At 46.3% G+C, this 22089-nt stretch overlaps 1 protein-coding gene across 4 annotated transcripts in view; it reads left to right on the top strand.

Moving 5' to 3' along the window:
• HBP1 (HMG-box transcription factor 1) overlaps nucleotides 1-22089 on the top strand; it is a 425155-nt gene that overhangs the window by 195656 nt on the left and 207410 nt on the right. For 2 of the 4 annotated variants that reach the window (XM_085654129.1, XM_085654128.1), the window contains 2 exons: nucleotides 4283-4394; nucleotides 4481-4590. The exons of the other annotated variants lie outside the window; for them this stretch is intronic. In XM_085654129.1, coding sequence (XP_085510255.1) covers nucleotides 4283-4394; nucleotides 4481-4590 — 222 coding nt within the window. The remainder of the gene's footprint in view (nucleotides 1-4282; nucleotides 4395-4480; nucleotides 4591-22089) is intronic. 4 annotated transcript variants of the gene reach the window in all.

Here is a 22089-nt window from a genome sequence, read left to right as displayed (position 1 = left end):
CATTCTGCACTACTGCCATGTGGTAGTTCACCAAGCAGGGGAGAGTAAGATCGTGGGCCTTTCCCAAAATGCCCAGCACCTCGAACTAGCTGAGTCGACAGGGCATCTCCCAGGTCAATGACCAATTGACAGGATCTTTAAATACCAGGGCTAATTAACTCAGTCAGTGACACCTTGTGGATTACAAATGGAAGCTAGAACTGGAGGTCCAACTTCCAACTATAGGAAGAACCCTGACTCAATCTATTTGCCACTGCCAAGAATGTGCAGTGTCAATACTTTGGCACCTGAAGTTCCCAAAAAGTCTTTGCGTGAGACTCAGTCCCCCTTGAGTGGAACTTCGGATTTCTGTATGCCTTCCCTCGACTGCCTCTCCTGCCCAGAGTTCAGAAGATCATGAACGACCAAGCCAAAGTCATGCTAGTGGCTCTGGATTGTGGCATGAGAGAGTGGGCTCCGGACTTCCATGCGTGAGCATCTGTCCTCCAATCGGGGTACTATTTCAGGAGGCTCCTCTGTCACAGCAGCATGATAGGGTCCTGCACCCTGACCTATGCAATCGATTGCTCAGTGCGTGGAGATTAATAGTGGAGTCCTCTTCCCGCCCACCCATCCACCACCACTCAACCTGTAGTAGTGGATGCTATTGTCGCCGCAAGGCATCCATCCAAAAATCTATTTTTGCCAGATTCTGGAAAAAGCTTCTAGCCTGGTGAAATTCCCACAATCTAGATCCATTACAGACAAAGTTACTTGATGTTTTGCTTCTTGTACTGTCTTTAGCCCAGCAATGACTTGTTGTGAGCATTGTTAAAGGTTATTTGTTGGCCCTTCTGCCTTTTTGTGTTTATCAGACCAACCGTCCTTATTTACATCTGTTGTGATGTGTTTTCTTAAAGGTCTTGCTCATATCTTTCAAGCCTTTGTGATGTGGCAGTGGTACCTTAATTTGGCTCTCACTTTCTTTGCGAACCCCATTTGAGCCGATGCGCAGCTGGCCTTTGCACCTACTGACTCTCAAAACAGTCTTTCTCATTATGATAACTTAGGATCACCATGTGAATGAGCTGCAAGCTCTTTGCATTCATCCACAGTACATCACATTTTTCTTTGACAAACTGGTTTCTGGGGGCTAGGGCAGCAAACCTGCCGAACTTTATGATGCCTTTTCATATCAGACAACCCATCACGCTCAGTCTTTGCTGCTCCTCACCCATCGAAAGAGGAACGGAGGCTCTATTGTTTGGAGCCCAAAAATGATTTCGGCTTTATCGATTGTACTAAGGACCATTGGGTGGACTATCAGCTCTTCCCGGGGTTTCTGGAGCAAAGAAAGGTAAGGCAGTGCACAAAAGGACCATATTGAAGTGGATAGACCTTTTATAATATCTGCATACGCCAAGAAGTAGGCAGTGGAAAATCTGAGGCCTTATTCGACCATGACACTGGTTGAATAAGGGCACTTATCCCTTTTGATCCTGTAGGACCACTTGGTCTGAATCATTGCACAGGTCTAACACATTGGAAGTTACTGCTTTGGTATCTGCTTAAAAGGTGAGGATCCTGTGTTTAGAAGAATCCATCTGAAGAACAAGTTGCAACCTTCGGCAAGGCTCTTTCTTTTTTTTTTTTTTTTTTTTTTAAAACCTTTATTGACAGTTCTATCAAGAACAAGTATGGGCCTACAACCCCCGGGGCCGGCCGCTAAGCAATCAGAGCAAAAAACAGGCAAGTGTAAACACAGGCAGCACTTCGGGGAGCAGAATCGTAATGCTACTACCGTGAACAAAGTAGGTAGGGCACCAGGAGAAAAAGGTTTTCATTTTATAATGAAACTAGGCAGAAGGATCAGGTGCCAAACAATTTTCAAACAGCAATTACAGATATGCAGAGTAATAAACGTAGGCGATTTACAGCAATCCATTAGGTCAATGGCGCAAACACAAGAACATAAGGATGGGGAAAAATATCATAAGCAGTTGCGCCTGCAGTCCTACGCCAGAACTCCCGGAGAGCGCCCCGGAAATTGCGGTACACACGGAGCGGCAACGAGTCATAGCAAAGGAGGTGTATCACGCTGATCCCAGAAAAGAAAAACAAAAAGAATCAGAGAAGAAAAAGGAGGCCATGGAAAAAGAGATAAAAGACTAAAGAATCCCCTCCCCCAACCCCCCACCCTGCACCTCTGCAGATGAGTACGGCCCCCCCCCCAGCAGTGTGCCTGTCGCCCTGGAACCAGACCCGAAATATAGGAGAATAGGGAAAAAGAAGTAGGAAAAGAACCCCACCAGACGGGGGGGGTAGAGAAAGTATTAAGAAACTGGAGGAGGGCCTTCAAAACATACCCCCGGCTTCTCCCTCCCGCACGGTAAGTTTCCCCCAAAGTGAACAATAAACGGCACAAAATCTATCTTCTCAAAGAAAAATGGGGAGCATTATGCACCTATTATGCTGTTAGCTATGCCAGGAGAGCACGCAACCCCTGAGCCCGCCCGTCCACTAGATGACCACCCCTGAAGGATCAGCCTCATCCCTGACCACTCTTTGGGAGTCTGCCCATGCCTACCCCTCGACCCAGCACCATATCCGATGTTCCAAGGTAGAGGATTGTCCAAAAACGTCCGAGAAGCGACGCACACAGGTGGGGTGGAAGTCCCTGAGCATCAACACAGTCTGCAGCGTGGAGAAACAGGCTTCCCAGTGCTGCACAAGGATATGCACTGCACTCCAGGTCCAGGAAGGCAGAAGCAGCCAAAGCAGACAATAGTTGCTGGAGTTGTCTCTGGGTCGCAGGAGGGCACGTACGGGACGAGGCTACCACATCCCACTCAGGTCTAGTGCCTCCGGGGCAGATCAGGTCCTCAGCTGGACGAACACACTGTAGCATACTGGCCGGAGTGTCCAGCTGTGCACTAACCTCAGGGGTGGCCGCCAAAGTGTCCTCCTGTGCGCAGTGTGGGTAGTCCCTGTGTACGTGCGGACAGGCGGGCCGCCACTGCCCCAACGCCGACGCCACACCGTCGAGCTTACTCCCCAAGACCCCGACACCATGAATCAAGGAGGAGTGAAGAGCACCAAGGGCCTCGAGGAGGTCGCCGTACCCCAGCACAGCTCTCTGCGATCGCGCCGCCACACTCCCGAAAGTCGCACTCTCACAATCCCGCTGCGGCCCAGCGGACAGGATGGTAGGCTTCATTGCAACAAGATGGCCGCCAAGTATGCCCGACCCTCACCGGGGCCGGGACCCCGGGACAAGCGTCTCGATGTCCACGTCGCTGGTGACCGGGTTCCGGGGGCAGGCGAAAAGTGATCCGTTGCGTGGTCACGGGCAACAGTCGTCCCCACTACGGACCAGCTCCCGTAAAAATTCTGGGGCGGCCCGCAATGATCAGGGCAGGATACGGGCGGCGGCCGGGCAGCTCACCATCAAAGGCAGGGGCAGCCACCGGAGGGTCTGAGAATTGCACCCCCGGGCATGCACTCGGTCCGCTACGCATGACCGTAGAGACGACCACGACGAAATGTAGGCCGAGTTTGGCACCGCTCCGGTGGACCGACTCCACCCAGTCACAACAGGCCGCTGTTGTTGAACTGCCACCCGGCCACGGCGTCCACCCGAGGTCCCGGCTCCAGGGCCGCACAGGCCGCAAAGTTCAAATGCACATTTCTCCGGCGATACCGCAGCCAGAAACCTCGGAGTCACACAGTCGGGTGCCTCTCTCCTTCAGAAACACGACCGCGTAGCACAGGTTAAGGATCTCGTGCAGGATATCCGTGCGGGATGCGGAGGTTCACGGAGCCGGGAGTCTACGCTGCCGTCCCGGTCGCCATCTTGGCTCCTCCTCGCAAGGCTCTTTCTTACGCATCCCTCCGCCCTCGCACCGCCCCGTTCTGTGAAATTGACCTTTTTTTGGTAATTTTTCCAAATTTAGGGATTTGCACACTGTCATATCTGATTCCTCTTTCAGCTCTGCATCCAGTAGTGACAATCTAGAAAGAAACATATATCAGTGCGCAGGGGTAGAACTTATATGTGGCTCCGACATAACTTCTGTTGCTGGACTGAATCGATGTGTAGTTGCATGATGCCACCTGCTGGCATTTAGGAGCAATGCTAAGAAAAATCTCAGGATCTAGTCTTGCGCCTGGGGGTACAAGGCGAGAAATATGTGGTTAGATAACGTCCACCAGAAAAAAGTTACCAAAGGTAAGTAACTTGTCCTACATGTAGAAAGGAAGGAAAAACTGTTTCTTATGCTCATTTTGTTTTTCCATTTATTAGGCAAGTATTGAGTCAGAGTCTGGTATTTTCTCACTGTCTTCGCTCTCTGATGACGATGATCTAGGATGGTGCCATTCTTGGCCTACAACAATTTGGCACGGTTTCTTAAAAGGTAGAATATTTTGTAATATTACTCTAACAATTTTAGATCTTTATAGACAACAGCAGATCTTAACCTAACTTTGTGTTTTTTATCAGGCACTCGTTTGTACTTTCATAAAGATAATAGAGAATGGCAAGATGTTGAAGAATATGCTAGATTTGAAGCCTCTGAAAACGAAGATGATATTTCCGTTGGCACTAATAAGGTAACCATTTAAAATAAATGTATGTTCGAGGCATGTGAGCTGTAGATCACATGCTTTGCATAGTCCTGCCATCTAGTGTTGGGTTCGGATGTTTGCATTTTGTTTTTCTTCGAAGAAGTCTCTACAGTCACAAGTAGGTGACTCCTCCTTTCGTGATAGTGCGCATGGGCATCAGCTCCAATGTTAGATTGTTTTTTTTCCGCCATCGGGTTCGGACTTGTATTGCTGCGCTCCGGTTCGACACGGTTTCTCGGGTTCCCCTCGGCGCGCAATCCACTTACCCTCAACGGTATTGTTATTCGATCGTGTTTCCCAATCTCCCCGTATCGTACAGGAAAAACTCTTATGATAGGAAACCTAGTGGAAAACCATTGGGCCTAGCCGTGTCGGGCAAGCTCTGTCGATGGAACGGACTCCATTTAAATTCTGTCCTCTGTGCCACGCCAAGTACCCGCGCACCGACTTGTAGGAAGTGTGCAACTTGGGTCTCTCCCCGGAGCACGACGAACAAGACTGCGATGCGTTCAAGTCCTTCTGATCCAAGAAGACACTCTGTGACCATCGAGCTCGACGTCAGGAAATACATCAACACAGCAGCTCCATTCCGGACCTCTTCAGAGAAGATTCCGAACAAGACGCCAACAACGTGTAAGGAGCCGAGGAAGAAGACTAGCACTTTTCCCTGTCTGATGCAGAGTTAGACATGGACGAAGACATTCTGCAGGGTCAGGGTACCTGTGAGTACCAACACTCCCATGCCCCAGACTCTACCTCTGCCCAAGAAAAAGGCTCCGGTCCCGCCTCTGCCTTCAGGCCAAGGCCGGCACCGAGAATAGGTTTCCAACACCCTGCCTTCGAACCCGGCACCGAAACAGACATTAAAGCCTTCACGCTCTGGATCGAGTTGACCCCATTCAGGGACCGAGCCAAAATAATCGGCACCGAAGCATGTTTTGGTAACAGTCCCTCCATTACCGAAACTGACAATAGTCCTGATCCATGGGATGATTATAATACAGATCCTAACACGTATAATGATCCAGACTTATACCCTACAAAACCCTCCACCTGATAATGTAGGGTACAGAGAATAATAAAATAGGGCTGTTGAATATCATGGAGTTCAGCTTCATAAGGAGTCACTTGCGGAAGACTTTCTCTTTGAAACATTAAGTTCTTCCAAGAGATCCACTCATAAACTGCCTATGCTTAAGGGTATGATAAAGCATGCGTACGACATTTTTAAAGATCCCGTTCACACAAGAATCCTTACACAAAGGGTAGATGAGAAAATATAAATCTGCACCAGCAGACCCAGCTTATATCAAGGGTCAATTACCATTCGATTCCCTTGTGGTTTCTAATGCCTGTAAACGGGCAAACTCACAAACCTCGGGAATGCCCCTCCTCCGGACAAAGAATCTAAATTAATAGATGCCTCAGGGAAAAGAGTGGCTGCACAGGCTACCAATCACTGGCGTATTGCCATTACTCAGGCTCTCTTAGCTAGATGACAGAGCGCACTATGATGAATTGGAACAATTACTCAAATTTTTACCTGACGAACACAAGGCTAAAGCACACGACCTGATACAGGAAGGGAAATCAATATCAAACACCATTAGATGCGGCTGACACTGTTGCTCGTTCAATAAACACCAGTGTCTTGCTACGTAGGCATGCCTGACTTAGAATTTCAGGGTTTAAACCCAACGTCCAGCCTTCTTTCTTAAACCTACCTTTTGATAAAGAGTATCTCTTTGGTCCTGTGGTAGGCACTTCATTAGACAAGATGAAGAAGGACACATACATTGCAAAATCAATGGGAGCCCTGCAGTCTCCATCCAATCGGGGTTCCTTTCATTGCTCTTTCTACAGGGGGGCTCCAAAACCATATCAACCGACACCTCAGTGTCATATAGAGGCAACAGTCAGTCACCCTCTTCAAGAGGTTACTTTCAAGGCAGTTATAGAGGCAATAATGACCAGGGAAGAGTTAAAGGTTCCACATCCCGCTCCTCCCCATCAACAAATAAACAGTGACTTGCCTCGTCCACCCCCGATCATTCATTCCACACCTGTCGGGGGACTTCTCCCTCAATTCCTTCCTGTCTGGCATACAATAACTTCAGACAAATGGGTCCTAGGAATTTTCCAATCTGCTTATTACCTGGAGCTTACCAACAATCCCCCAAACATTCCTCCACGATCACACAAAATGTCACCAGAGCATCTACACCTTCTCAAACAGGAGGTTCACTCTCTTCTGCAAAAGGGAGCTTTAGAGCCCGTACCTTTACAATATCAAGGATCCGGCATGTACTCCTTATACTTTCTAATACCCAAAAAGGACAGCGCGCTCAGGCTTATCCTGGACCTCAGATAGTTAAATGAATACATTCACTCAGATTACTTTCACATGGTAACACTTCGTCAAGTTCTCCCACTACTACAGCAAGGTGACTTTCTGTCCACTCTAGACTTAAAGGACGCCTACTTCCATATCCAAATACATATCGCTCATCGCAAATATCGCAGGTTTGTAATAGCAGGAAAACACTACCAGTTTAAAGTGCTTTCATTTGGAGTCACCACTGCTCCCAGAGTATTCACCAAATGCCTGACAGTAGTGGTTGCGCACCTGTGAAGACCGCAGATTCATGTCTTCCTATACTTGGACGACTGGCTTATCAAAGCCAGCTCTTACTCCGTGTCTCCAACACACTCAAATAACATTGCAATTACTGCACAATCTAGGATTTATAGTAAATGTGTTGATGTCCCATCTTCAACCCTCCAACACACAAACATATTTGGGAGCTACTCTGAATACTCAAAGCTCTAGCCTGTCCCAATGCAGCCAGAATCTGCAATATGCACGCTCTAATTTCACAGTTTCAGACCAACCTGTCATTACCAGCTTGAGTGTATATGCAACTACTGGGAATGATGGCGTCTTGCATCATGATAGCTCCCCATGCTAGACTTCAAATGCGTCCCTTTCAAGAATGCTTAGCACGTCAGTGGAATCAGTCTCTGGGTCAATTGTCAGATCTAGTGTTGGTAGGCGGCCGCACCCATCGCTCTCTGCAGTGGTGGAATCCACAAAACCTATCCAAAGGGTAGCCCTTTATCGACCCAGTTCCACAGACCGTGCTAACAGCAGATGCATCGCTCACTGGTTGGGGAGCTCATCTCCAGACTCTCACCATTCAAGGGTTGTGGAATCGAAACCAAAAGCAACTTCACATAAATCTAGAGCTGCTAGTAGTATTTCTAGCGCTCAAAGCCTTACAGACTCACCTTGCAGGCAAAACTGTCCTGATACGCACCGACAGCATGACGGCCATGTATTACATACAGAAACAAGGCGGGGGGGGGGGGGCACTCTCCCTCCAGCTGTCACGCCTTGCACAAGCCATTTGGAGGTGGGCCATACATCACAGAATGAATCTCCTGTCAGAAAATCTCCCAGGAGTGAACAATCAGAGCGCAGATCTACTCAGCAGGCAGGGACAACGGATTCACGAGTGGGAACTTCACCCTCAAGTTCTCCTCCAATTCTTTCTAATGTGGGGCTTTCCACAGATAGATCTCTTCGCAAAACACGAAATCGCAAAATGCCAAAACTTCGCCTCCAGGTATCCACACCCATTGTCCATAGGCAATACACTATGGATGAACTGGTCAGGAATATTTGCCTACGCTTTTCCGCCTCTCCCACTCAATCCACTAGTGGTTAGGAAGCTCAGACAAACATCCCTCACACTGATCCTAGTAGCTCCCCCATGGGTCCGTCAACCTTGGTTCACTACCCTGATGGAGCTCTCAGAAGTTCCTCATCAAAAACTACATCTCACACCCAGTCTCCTCATGCTGAGCCATGGAGAGATGAGATATCCAGATCCCAAAGATCTCAACCTAGCGATCTGCCACCTGAAATCATAGTTTGGCTACCTGAACTGTCCGCCAGACTGTATGAATATCATTAAAGAGGCCAAATGCCTACTACTAGGGCTTGCTACGCAGCTAAATGGAAGCGGTTTGTTATATATTGTAATAACGACCATATCAATCCCCTAGATGCTTCCATTCAAAATAAAATGTGTTACTTGCTACACTTGCATTAGTCAAGGTTAGCTTACACATCCATACACTTACATCTCGCTTCAATAGCTGCATACCTTCAAAACAGACAGCACCTGTCCCTTTTTAGAGTACCCGTAATCAACACTTTGGAAGGATTCAAAAGGGTTGTTCCACCAGCACTTCCACCTGCTCCAATGTGGAATCTTAACATTGTCCTTACCAGACTAATGGGTCCACCCTTTGAGCCATTGCACAAAGGTGAAATGCAATTTCTCACTTGGAAAGTTGCTTTTCTCATTGCGATTACATCCCTGAGGAGAGTGGGTGAGCTTCAGGCACTAACCATAGAGGAACCATTTTGTCAAGTCCACCAATACAAAGTGGTCCATCGCACTAATCCCAAATTCCTACCCAAAGTGGTATCTGCCTTTCATATTAATCAATCTGTTGAGTTGCCTGTGTTTTTCCTCAACCAGATTCTGTGGCAGGTGAGCTCTACACACATTAGATGTTAAACAAGCATTATTGTATTACATAGAAAGAACAAAACCTTTTCGTAAAACTGAACAGCTCTTTGTGGGGTTTTTGCTCCACCACAAAAAGGCAATCCTATCTCTAAATCAGGTCTTGCTCGGTGCATAGTTAAATGTATTCAAACATTTTATGCAAAAACAAAGGACTTTACCAATTCCCCCTAGAGCGCATTCCACCCGCAAAATAGGGGCTACCATGGCTTTCTTAGGAAACATCCCCATAGCTGACATCTGTAAAGCTGCAACATGGTCTACACCGCACACATTCACCAAGCACTATTGTGTAGATGTGTTAGCAAGACAACCAGCTAATGTAGGCCAGGCAGTACTTAGAACACTCTTTCAGACAACTGCAACAGCTACAGGTTAGCCACCGCTTTGGGAGAATACTGCTGTCTAGTCTATGCAAACCATGTGCTCTACAGCTCACATGCCTTGAACGGAAAATGTTACTTACCCAGTAAGCATCTGTTCTTTGCATTTAGAGCTGTAGATTCACACGCGCCCACCCACCTCCCCGGGTACTTATACCTGTTGCAGTTCTCTCTTACTTTATAGACATATGCATGGACATCTGTATTCTATTCTTACTAACTCCACTCTCACCCTCTGCGCGAAAACAATCTAACAATGGGGTCGATGCCCATGCGCACTAATCACCGAAAGGAGGAGTCACCTACCTTGTGACTGGAAAGACTTCTTCGAAGAAAAACAAAGTGCAAACATCCGGACCCAACACTTGATGGCAGGAGTATGCAAAGCATGTGAATCTACAGCTCTACATGCCAAGAACAGATGCTTACTGGGTAAGTAATATTTTCCTTTCTGCCATTTAAACTTCCACTTAGATGAATAAGAAAAATATACAAGTACATAAAATCAATTTTTACTTAAGTTTTAAACAATTACTGACAAATATATGGCTCAGTAAGAATAGTTATTTAGTATTGCGTATTTTATAGATTCCTATGCTTGAATGAACCCCATTGTCTATGTGGGAGTTCCACAGTAGAATTAGAAGGCAGTACTGTATTGTACTAGCGTGTAAGGGCTACAAACATTAACTTAAGTATCTTATTCCCTTACTTTTAAAAGCAACTAAACTTCAATCAATCAGATTTTAGCACCCTGATCAACATTCCCCTTGGAGCCCACCATACTTCAAATATTGTACCATACATTGTGTGAAGGGAGTTTCCCTGAGCTTTGCTCACTTTGCTTCAGAAAAACCTGGAAATATTCAACTATTTTACTCCCAACAAGATTGAACTGTTTGAAGGATATTTATAGCACCATTTGATTTAAAATCTCATTGCATATCATATCAGACATCCAAAAAAGGTCTCTTCTGGTCTTGTGGTAGTTGTGGGAAGATGAGACTGCATTCACAAGATCCCAGCAAGATTTGTATTTACTGCCAACACCCCTCTCAAGCTGAAGGACTGTAAATTCTGCCAAACCTTTTCCTCAAAAACCTTGAACAGAAAGGATAGGTTGTTAATCTGTCTTCAAAAAATCAAAACCAAATCAACCCTAGCTTTGGGGAATGAGAGGGAAGGTACCTCAAGACCTGGCATAACGGCTCACAAATCCTTCGGAGGCTCTGTTTTCTTTTTGGCTCTATCTCTGACTAGAACTTGCCATCACTCAGATAACCACTGTGGGGATGGAGGATCATTTACCTCACCCTGCCCCCAACTGATGATGGCATCCTTTATGTGGACTTGCAGGAGGCCGGTTGGCTTACTACTTCCCCTGATACTGGATTGAATTACCTCCTGGGCCTGCAAAGCAAGGCAGTGCTTCCTTTGCCAAAGTATCCGATGACAAGCAGAGGTCCAGGACATGCAACCACCTTCAGTTGAAGTCCAGACAAAAGTACGTATTGAGGTTTTGCAACTTTGGCCAGCCTTATCAGAGTCTTGCTTCTGGTCAATGAAGCCTTTAAGGATATCTTAATTGTCACTTGGTCACTTGGTCAACATCCTGGTCATGTCCACTGATAAATAGGCAGGTTACCAGACATAGGCTGGCTTCTGGCAACCTTGCTTTCCTGACTCCGCATCCTACTTCAGAGAGTCTTGTGGTCCAGGCTTCCACCAGCAGGGTGAAACCCCCAAGGCCTAATAGCCCTCCTACCCCGTACAGCGCGGGGGGGGTCAAAGAGGAATGAGGTGCTGGGAAACTAATGTTCTGCTCTGCCAGTCTAACATTGAGGTTAGTCAGTGCAGTTTAATTATCAGGCTTCTATTTGTGCATGCCCTTTGGGTCCTGGCCAGTGAAATGTTACCAGTGGTCCTAGAAGAACTTGGGGCCCTCTTGGGCCAAAAAACCGAGATGATCAGGAGGCGGGCAAATACATGATTTGTGCCGACCTTGATACTACTGATTGCCTGGGAAGGGTGGTTGGCTCCACTGTGGGTCGCCATGAGTGGATGAGATCCATATATTCCTCAGGATACATACAGGCCTCCCTTATGGATATGCTTTTCAGTTGCTCACAATGGCAGCAAAACTGATTAAGCCCTAAAACACTTTAAAGAAAGTAGAGTCATGACACACTCTCTGGTCTTTCAACCCCTGCCAGGCAGTTTCCTCACCAGTTCAGAAAATTCTGAGACTACTGCAGGCACTTGGTGTACAGACAACACCATTCTTCACAGCTGCCTATGAAGTCAACCAAGTCCTCTCGTGGCTGAGGGTATGAAACAGGCAGGCAGTGCTCAGGTTATCCAAGTCATAAGTCCTCTCAGTTCCCCTCCCCTGCGACAACAGCCTCTTAGCCGGTTTAGCTTGCCTTTAGCAGCGTGAAACTCCCGGGGCAGGAAGAATCCAGTACTTTATTCTAGGGTGACGATCCAGCAAATCTGACAAATAGATCTCTAGATCATTTAGCATTGATATGCCCTACCCTTTTTCCCAGGCCATCACACCTCCCTCCCACACCGGATTGGCTCCATTGAGAGGGTTCTGTACTTGGAAATAAGGATGGGATGTTGCATTCAATTTGCTCATACTGAAAAATGGAGGGCTTTGCTCTATCCAAGATCTTCGCATTCTAAATACCTTCCCATGGAAGGACAACTTAAATACAAATTCTGGCCCAGGTTCTGTTTGCCCTAGATTCGGTTGGCTGGACGGTGACATTAGACCTGGAGGATGTGTATTTTCATGTACCTGCCTGCAGTCCCACAGACAAGATCAGCAATGGTGGCCCGTGCAGGTAGGCACGGTGGGGGCAGGGGCAGGGGTAGGGGTATAGGAGGTAGGAAGCGACAAACAACGGAATAGTGCAAATAAATGAAACCACTTACCTTGCACTTGCTGCATTGGCGAGTCGACGATACGGCGAGTACAAGGAAAGTGGTTTTATTAATTTTATTTTCACTATTCCGCCGTTTGTCAATTCCAGCTCTGCCGCTCCACGTTTACCTGCACAGACCGCCACTGAAGATAGGCCGTAAGTATTTTCAGTTTGCTGTACTCTCATTTGGCTTCAGTAGTGTCCCTCGGGCTTTCTCGAAAGTGATGGCCGTGGTCACAGCGCATCTGTGGAGGTCGAGAATAAAAGTTTCCCCTACCTCTGCTGTTGAAGACAGGCTTGCCACATTCTGTCGTAGACCACCTCAGGACTGTGAGCCTTCTAACATCGTTGGGGTTTATGATCAACGAAGTCAAGTCTCATCTGATTTCTTCGCAGCTTTCTTTCATAGGAGCTGTGTTGGACACTGTGCAGTTCAAGGCCTTCCCTCTATTGCAAAAAGTTCACCACATTCAGGCTTTGATACGAAGTGTTTCAGCCTTGATCTCCGAGAGAGCAGCTCTGAGGCTTGTTAGCCTCCTGCATCCTACTTGTCAACTACACCAGGTGGCATATGCATGTTCTGCAGTGGAATCTGAAGTTTCAGTGGGCCTAACACCATGGCACCCTGTCGGATACCATTCAGGTTTCACAGGTATGCATGCAATATGCATTGGTGGCAACTCGACCGCAGTGTGACCAGCGGCAGAACCCTCTCCTCTCCCCACCTAGAGCTGGAAGTGGTAACTGGTGCATCACTGCTGGGTTTGGGAGGTCATCTATGGGAGGTAGAGATCAGAGGACTCCTGAAACTGGGATCCATGTCAAGCTGTTGGTGTTGCAGGCTATTCTGGCGCTAAAGGCCCTCCTGCCATCCGTCATGGGGAAGCTGGTAAAGTTTTTCACAAATATCACCACAGCCATGTGGTGCCACAAAGAGGGTGAAGTGGGAGTCCTCGGTCCTGTGCCAATTCACTGCTCTTCTGGAGTTGACTAGAACATCAGTACATATCCCTGATCGTGAACCACCTGACAGGATCTTTGAATGCTAGAGCCGAACAGTTCTGCCAGCAGCACCTGGCTTGGATACTAAGTGTTTCAGCCTTGATCTCCGAGAGAGCAGCTCTGAGGCTTGTTGGCCTCCTGCATCCTACTTGTCAACTACACCAGGTGGCATATGCATGTTCTGCAGTGGAATCTGAAGTTTCAGTGGGCCTAACACCATGGCACCCTGTCGGATACCATTCAGGTTTCACAGGTATGCATGCAATATGCATTGGTGGCAACTCGACCGCAGTGTGACCAGCGGCAGAACCCTCTCCTCTCCCCACCCAGAGCTGGAAGTGGTAACTGGTGCATCGCTGCTGGGTTTGGGAGGTCATCTATGGGAGGTAGAAATCAGAGGACTCCTGAAACTGGGATCCATGTCAAGCTGTTGGTGTTGCAGGCTATTCTGGCGCTAAAGGCCCTCCTGCCATCCGTCATGGGGAAGCTGGTAAAGTTTTTCACAAATATCACCACAGCCATGTGGTGCTACAAAGAGGGTGAAGTGGGAGTCCTCGGTCCTGTGCCAATTCACTGCTCTTCTGGAGTTGAATAGAACATCAGTACATATCCCTGATCGTGAACCACCTGACAGGATCTTTGAAGGCTAGAGCCGAACAGTTCTGCCAGCAGCACCTGGCGGATTAGTTTATTCCACACACAGAAGTAAGGGGAAAGAGGAAATATCCTACCTCGACCTCCTTTATCATAGAATTGTCACACACTGAGAAGTAGGAAAATCAAGATGTTGCTTTTTTTGAAGAGGTTAAATGGCAAAACACAAATGTTGGAAAAGCTGCCCTCACCCACAAAGATTTGTGGCATGCTTCATCATAGGGCTGCCAAACACACCTCTGCGCAAGCCAATGTCCGAGGTGTAGCAATAAGGTGGGGGAGACAATACAAACATGAAGAATAGGGATCAAAGGAAAGTGCAGAAGTACAATGTTAAAACTAACTCTGGGATCTCCAAATGCCTATTTTATTAGCGGACTCCAAGGTTAGGGTTAAGGTTTAAATAAACCGGTGGTTGGTGGTATGTTGGTCAGTTATGGACCCTCTACCCCTCCACTCTGAAGGACTGTTGACCTGTTTCAGCCGGATATTGCGTCTTCCCCGGCTTTCATCAGGACTAAATAGATCCCTATGTTACACCCCCTTAAGGAGTACATCGGAGTTCTAGCCTGTGTCAATACCAGGTTGTGTCGATCTCATAATCATACTTAGAGAGGAACAAAAACCTGTAAGGAAAAGAATATATTTACACATGAACAATGGACACAATTGAATCATGTTTGTGCATTATAGTAAAAAGAAGAGGGAAACAAGTGGTTTTGTCCTTCTTAACTCATTTGGTGCGACACAGTAGTTTAAAACAGTCTTATTTAGAAAACACTGTATGATAGGACCAATCGTCCTAAATGAGCGTGTATCCATCACTCTACAGCATGTTAAAAAAAAAAAGGCTAAATCGTTACTCAAGTCACTTTCTGGGTGTGCTCTCGGTATTTCTTACCGAGTTTCACTGGAATTCGTGTTCAAAATGGCAGGGGACCGTGGACGGCTCCCAGTAGTCACACACTATAATTTCTGATAGAAAAAAATCAAAGGTAGTTAAATAAAGGCTAGATCAGTTTGCACTGCCGATCGTATTCCATGCTCTGTCAACCATGTCCGTTGTTGTATCCTCCCATACACCCTCACTCAATATTGTGCCTCGTCATGCCATACTGGATCTTGTGTTTAGTTGCCTCACTTGTGTAGAGGAGAACAACGGGCTTAGTGATCTCAGATAATCGTGGATAAAAACCCTCCCGTTCCCCCGCTTACTTCGTCAAGGTGATCCTGTCTCTGGAGCTGTGTCCCTCCCGGCGCCGTGCAGGTACTCTGGGAACCCATTGTTACCCTCTTCATAAATCCGGCATTTCCCGTTACAAGGTCTCGTACAGGCTTAACGCAACCACAACGTGCTTGCCTGAGGGCTTGAACGCTCACCCTCATCACCATCTTGAAGTGATGCGTTACCTAATAGTAAAGTATGCCCTGTAATTGTCTTCTTCGTGTTTCACGCATATCCTGACAAGTCGTCGCATTTGCGCCTCCGTATGTGCTTCTCTGAGTAGAGTACTGTTCTATTATGTCATGGGGCAACTACTGAAAGCTCCTATTTTGCATGGAGCCAGGGCGATATCCCTTATTTAAAAAAAGAAAAAAAGTAATATTAAGGGGTTCCTGCCAACTGAGACCTACTCGCTCAAGAGGTACTTTTTAGAGAGAGGGGATCCCCTCCTCAAGTCCTCATGGTTATCATAGTTCGGAGGCAGGACCCTGCGTGTCTGACAGTACATACTGCAGGACATTTATTGAGAGTGCACCTCGTCCCAGTTAGTGGTCGGGATGAGTATCGACCTAGAGGAGTTTATTACATTCTGTTTAGAGCGTTCCAGGGAATGTTGTCGTTCAGGCCAATTTCATGGCTACGTACCCTGTAAATCCATTTTTGTTCTCTCAGAAATAAGATTCTGTCTGGATTTCGAGTTGTGAGCAGGATGTATGGTTTCTCTAGTACAGTCCAAAAAAGGTCATTGGCTGAATGTTTTTTCAATGCATGATATGTGGTAAAGCGTGTTATAGTTTTTTGGCCCCTAATGGTAGACCTGTGTTTCATGATTCTAATTTTCACTTTGTGGGTTGTCAAACCAACATAAACTAAGCCACACAGGCACCTGATCATGTGAATGCCTACGCTGCTCCCATGGATAGGCAAGCCCTATGTCAGTGCTTTTGGTGTTTTCAGTGAGTTTAAACACGTCGCATGATCTGCACTTTGTGTGTCCAGTACTGGGGGAAAGGTCCCCTAAGTTTTCTTGGTCTCTCTGTATGTTTAGCCTGGGTCTTGTGTGCAGCATGTGATCCCTTGTATTCTTGCTTTTCTTGAAGGAAAATAGCGGTTTGTCCAGGTTCAGGTCATTTGAGTTTAGGATCCTCCAGTTACGCATTATGATGAGTTTGATGTTAGAAGCGGTGTTGAATTGATGTTATTGTAAGCGGTGTTGAAAGTTGTAACACAAATGGCGCTGTTCTTTTGTGGCCTGTCAACTGTTTCCAGGAGGACCTCCCTATTAGTTCAGTGCCCTCTTCTGTGCTCTGTGGACGATTCTCCGTGGGTATTTCCTGTTTAGTAGTTTCCCAGCCAGAGTTCTCGACTTCTCTCTGAAGTCCTCTGTATCCGAGTAGTTTCTACGGGGGTGGAGTAACTGACCCACCGGTAGGTTTTCCCTTAAAGTTTTTGGGTGGAAACTGTCAAAGGCCATTCCTATTGGTGGGCTTGTGAAAAACGCGTGTCTGCAGTTTGCTGTCCTTCGAGATAACTTCCAGGTCCAAGAAAGGGAGGCATTCCTTCATCACTGTGGATGTGAAGTGTAGGAGGGGGTTCTGGCTGTTGAGCCAATGCAAAACGTCAGTGATAGATGGATCATCACCCTCCCAAATCAGCAGCACGTCATCAATGCACCGTCTCCATAATTTGATGTTGTTACTCCTGGGACTGCCAGGGTCAAAGATGAATTGTTTTTTAAAGGATGCCACATAAAGTCCTGTCAAACTGGGAGCAAAGGCACTACCCATAGATGTGCCAAGGGTTTGTAGGTAGTAAGTGCCTTGAAATTCAAAGACATTTTTGGTGAATGCAATCTCAGCAAGGTGCAAGATGAAAGATCTTGGAGTGCAAAATGACCAATCCTGGTCAAATAGTCTCCTCTATAACCCTCAGGGTCTCCCTTTGAGGAATGTTTGTATAGAGGGACTCAAAGTCCAAGCCAAACTATAAATTCTTTGTTTGGCTCAAACTCCATGTCCTTGACCTGGTTGAGCACATCAGTTGTGTCCTTCAGGTATACCGTCCTATTCTGAACCAAAGGTTTCAGGAGGAATTCGCAAAACTGCAACAATAGACCACATCCCAGACACAATGGGTCTACTTGGGGGAGGTCTAGGTGGTTTTTGCCCCTTCGGGTGAGTATAGAAATATGGTACAACAGGGTCCTCTTGGCAGAGAAAGTTCCCTTCCTTCTCTGTAATCCAGTTATTTCTTATTCCCTCCTCAACCAAAAGGGCTATCTCCTTCTTGATCTCTGGAGTGGGGTCCTGTTGGAGGATTCTATAGTTTCTGCTGTCTGAGAGCAATCTCAAGCATTTTCTCTCATAGGCTCTTCTAGACTGGAGGACAATTGCACACCCTTTGTCCGCTGGTTTCTTGATAATATCAGGGTTGCTCTTCAATTGTTCTAGTGCCTCTTTTTCATCTCTCATGAGATTCCTAAATGGGTGGGACTTTTGACCAGGGAGTAATCCACGAAGTGGAAGCACTAGCTAAGAAAAAGTTGCTACCTCAATGGAGAGTGACTAGGTCATGGGGGTAAAATTAGATTTGGGGTGGAAGTTAGTATCCCCTCCCCAGTTCCTGGTCTGCCTTAAAAAAAAAAAAAAAAAAAAAAAAAACCTTGAGCCTGATGTTCCTAAAAAAGTCTGCCAACTCCTGTCGGAATTTAAAGCTGTCCATAGTGTTGGTCGGTTCAAAACCCAGGCCTTTATTTAAGTCTCTCCTGTGGTTCAGTAAGTGGGGTGTCTTAAGGTTCATAACTAGATATTCCATGCTGGTGCTGGAAGAGGGCTCCCTCGACATGCTCCTAGTCATCCTCCGATTCAGATCCTCCCACTGCACCCCTTGTGAGCCTCAGTTTGCCCTGCCTCTCCCTAAAAAAGTATTCAGTATTTGGGGGTATTGGAGTTATGGGGCCCCAGCATTTGTGGGAATCGCTGAAACATTGGGGGTCAACCATAACCCTGCCTCAGGAAGTTTGGGTAAATAGGGTTGAATGTCTGGTGTGGACCTGCAAAATAGCCCCTGCCCCTTCCTCTTCTATGGGGTTTGAGTTCATAGTCACTGTCGTCACTACTTGAGCTCATTGTGTCTGTGTTCCTTCTGTTGCCCTGTGGTCCCTTTTTCATGTCCTCTATTGTTTATGGACATACTCCTCTGTGGTGTATGGGTCTACCTTTTCTTTGGAGAATTTCTTCAAATCTTTTTGTAGTTTGTTGATTTTGGACTGCATCAGGTAATCTTTATACTCGCCTAACTCACTGTTGGTCTCGTCCAGTTTTCTTTTATATGTGGCTAGTACAATGCTTGCTTTCAGGCCTTGTTCACTCGTTTGCATCTGTATGTAAAGGGTGTCGGCTATCCTTTTGGCTGTAGTAATGATCAGGATCAGCCAGTCCCTTGTACACTTCCAGGCTATAAGAGCCCAATCTTTTCTAAATGAGGTGTCTTCTAAGATCAGTGGTTTGTTTGCATTTAAACCCCGTGGGGCTGCATTCGCCCTGAGGGACTCGGGTAAAATGGCACCATGTAGAATTGCTTTAACGTGTTATTTAATCAGTTCTACTAGTGTATCTCACCCTTCACCCTGGGTTAGGACTTGATTGATGGTAGTTTCTCCAAGTAATGTTGACCCGAGAGGAACTGCATCACAGCATCCTCCCCATATGCTAGACCCTGCTGTTCTGACATTTTCTGGGATAATTTAAGTTGAAAATGTCAGCCTGAACTGGTGTACAAGGCTGGACCTACGTACTTAATACCCCTGCGGCTCAGCGGCCGTGCTAATCAGTTCCACACACAGCAGTAAGGGGAAGGAGGAAAGATCCTACTTCGACCTCCTTTATCATAGACTTGTAACTTACTGAGAAGTTGGAAAATCAAGATGTTGCTTTTTTGAAGAGGTTAAATGGCAAAACACAAATGTTGGAAAAACTGCTCTAACCCACAAAGATTTGTGGCATGCTTCATCTTAGGGCTGCTAAACACAACTCTGCGCAAGCAAACGTCAGAGGTGGAGCAATAGGGTGGGGGAGACAATACAAACATAAAGAAGAATAGGGTTCAAAAGAGTGCAGAAGTACAATGTTAAAACTAACTCGGGGGTCTCCAAATGCCTATTTTATCAGCGGACTTCCAGGTTAGGGTTAAAAAGGTTTAAATAAACCGGTGGTTGGTGGTATGTTGGTCCGTTATGGACACTCTTCCCCTTCACTCTGCAAGACTGTCGACCTGTTTCAGCCAGATATTGCGTCTTCCCTGGCTTTCATCAGGACTAAATAGATCCCTATGTTACTCCCCTATCTCCTACCTTAAGGAGTAGATCAGCGATCTAGCCTGTGTCAATACGCAGATCGTGTCGATCTCTTAATCATACTTCGAGAGGAACAAAAATCTATCAGGGAAAGACTATATTTACACATGACTAATTGACACAAGTGAATCATGTTTGTGTATGATAGTAAACAGAATGAAGAAGAAAACAAGTGGTTTTGTCCCTCTTAACTCATTTGGTGCGACACAGTAGTTTAAAACAGTCTTATTTAGAAAACACTGTATGATAGGACCAATCATCCTAAATGAGCGTGTATCCATCACTCTATAGCATGTTAAAGGGGTAAATTGTTGCTCAAGTCACTTTCTGGGCGTGTTCTCCGTATTTCTTACCAAGTTTCACTGGAATTAGTGTTCGAAGTGGTGGGGAAGCGAGGACGGCTCCTTGTAGTCACACACTATAATTGCAGATAGAAAAACAAGGCATAGGTAGTTAAATAAAGGCTAGATCAGTTTGCGCTGCCGATCGTACTCTATGCTCTGTCAACCAGGTCTGTTTTTGTATTCTCACATACACCCTCACTCAGTATTGTGCCTTATCATGCCATACTGGATCTCGTGTTTAGTGGCCTCACTTGTGAAGAGGAGAACAACGGGTTTACAGTGATCTCCGATAAGAGTGGATAAAAACCCTCCTGTTCCCCCGCTTACCTTGTCCGGGTGAGCCTGTCTCTGGAGCGGTGTCCCTCCCGGCGCAACGCAGGTACTCTGGGAACCCATCGTTACCCTCATCATAAGAGTGGGATTTCCCGTCATGTGGTCACGTACGTGCTTAAAGCGACCACAGCGTGCTTGGCTGAGGACTAGAACGCTCACATTCATCACCATCTTGGAGTGGTGTGTTACCTAATAGTAATGCATGACCTATCATTGTCGTCTTCGTGTTTCACGTATATCCTGACAAGTTGTGGAATTTGCGCCTCCGTATGTGCTTCTCTGAGAAGTAGAGTACTGTTCTATTATGGCATGGGGCAACTACTGAAAGCTCCAAGTTTGAATAAGCCAGGGCGATATCCCTTTTTCTAAATAGAAGAATAGTAATATAAATGCGTTCCTGCTACTGAAGACCCACACACTCAAGATGTACTTTTTGGAGAGAGAGGATCCCTTCCTTAAGTTACTTTTTTTTCTTTTTAGAATAAGGTATATCGCCCTGGGTGTATTCAAGCTAGGAGCTTTCAATAATTGCCCTATGCCTTAATAGAACAGTACTCTACTTCTCAGAGAAGCGCATAGGGAGGCTGAAATGCGATGACTTGTCAGGATATGCGTGAAACACTAAGAAGACAACGATAGGTCATACATTACTATTAGGTAACACACTACTCCAAGAGGGTGAGCTTTCTAGCCAAGCACGTTATGGTCGCGTTAAGCACACACGCGACCACACGACGGGTAATGCCGTACTTATGAAGAGGGTAATGATGGGTTCCCAGAGTACCTGCGTAGCGCCGGGAGGGACACAGCTCCAAAGACATGCTCACCTTGAAGAAGTAAGTGGGGGAACAGGAGGGTGTTTATCCACGATTATCTGAGATCACTGTAAGCCCATTGTACTCCTCTCCACAAGTGAGGCCACTGAACACGAGATCCAGTATGGCATGACGAGGCAAAATATTGAGTGAGGGTGTCTGGAAGGATACAACAACGGACATGGTTGACAGAGCATGGAGTACGATCGGCGGTGCGAACTGATCTAGCCTTTACTTAACTATCTATGCACTCTTTCTTTCTGCAATTATAGTGTGTGACTACAGGGAGCCGTCCTCGCTCCCTCAACATTTCAATCACGAATTCCAGTGAAACACGGTATGAAATACCGAGAGTATGCCCAGAAAGTGACTAGAGTAATGATTTACCCCTTTTTTAACAAGCTATAGAGAGATGGATACAAGCTCTTTTAGGACGATTGGTCCTTTCATACAGTGTTTTCTAAATAAGACTGTTTTAAACTACTGTGTCGCACCAAATGAGTTAAGAGGGACAAAAACACGCGTTTTCTTCTTCATTCTTCTTTTTACTATCATACACAAACATGATTCACTTGTTTCCATTGTTCACGTGTAAATATATTATTTTCCTTACAGATTTTTGTTCCTCTCCAAGTATGATTACGAGATCAACCCGACCTGCGTATTGACACAGGTTAGAACTGCGATCTACTCCTCAAGGTAGGAGAAAGGGGGAGTAACATAGGGATCTATTTAGTCCTGATGAAAGCCGGGGAAGACACAATATCTGGCTGAAACATGTCAATAGTCTTGCAAAGTAGAAGGTCCATAACTGACCAAAATACCACGAACCACCGGTTTATTTAA

The sequence above is a fragment of the Triturus cristatus genome, chromosome 4_1, assembly GCF_964204655.1.
Source record: "Triturus cristatus chromosome 4_1, aTriCri1.1, whole genome shotgun sequence".
Classification (NCBI taxonomy): Eukaryota; Metazoa; Chordata; class Amphibia; order Caudata; family Salamandridae; genus Triturus; species Triturus cristatus.
This window is presented reverse-complemented; position numbering and strand designations above follow the sequence as displayed.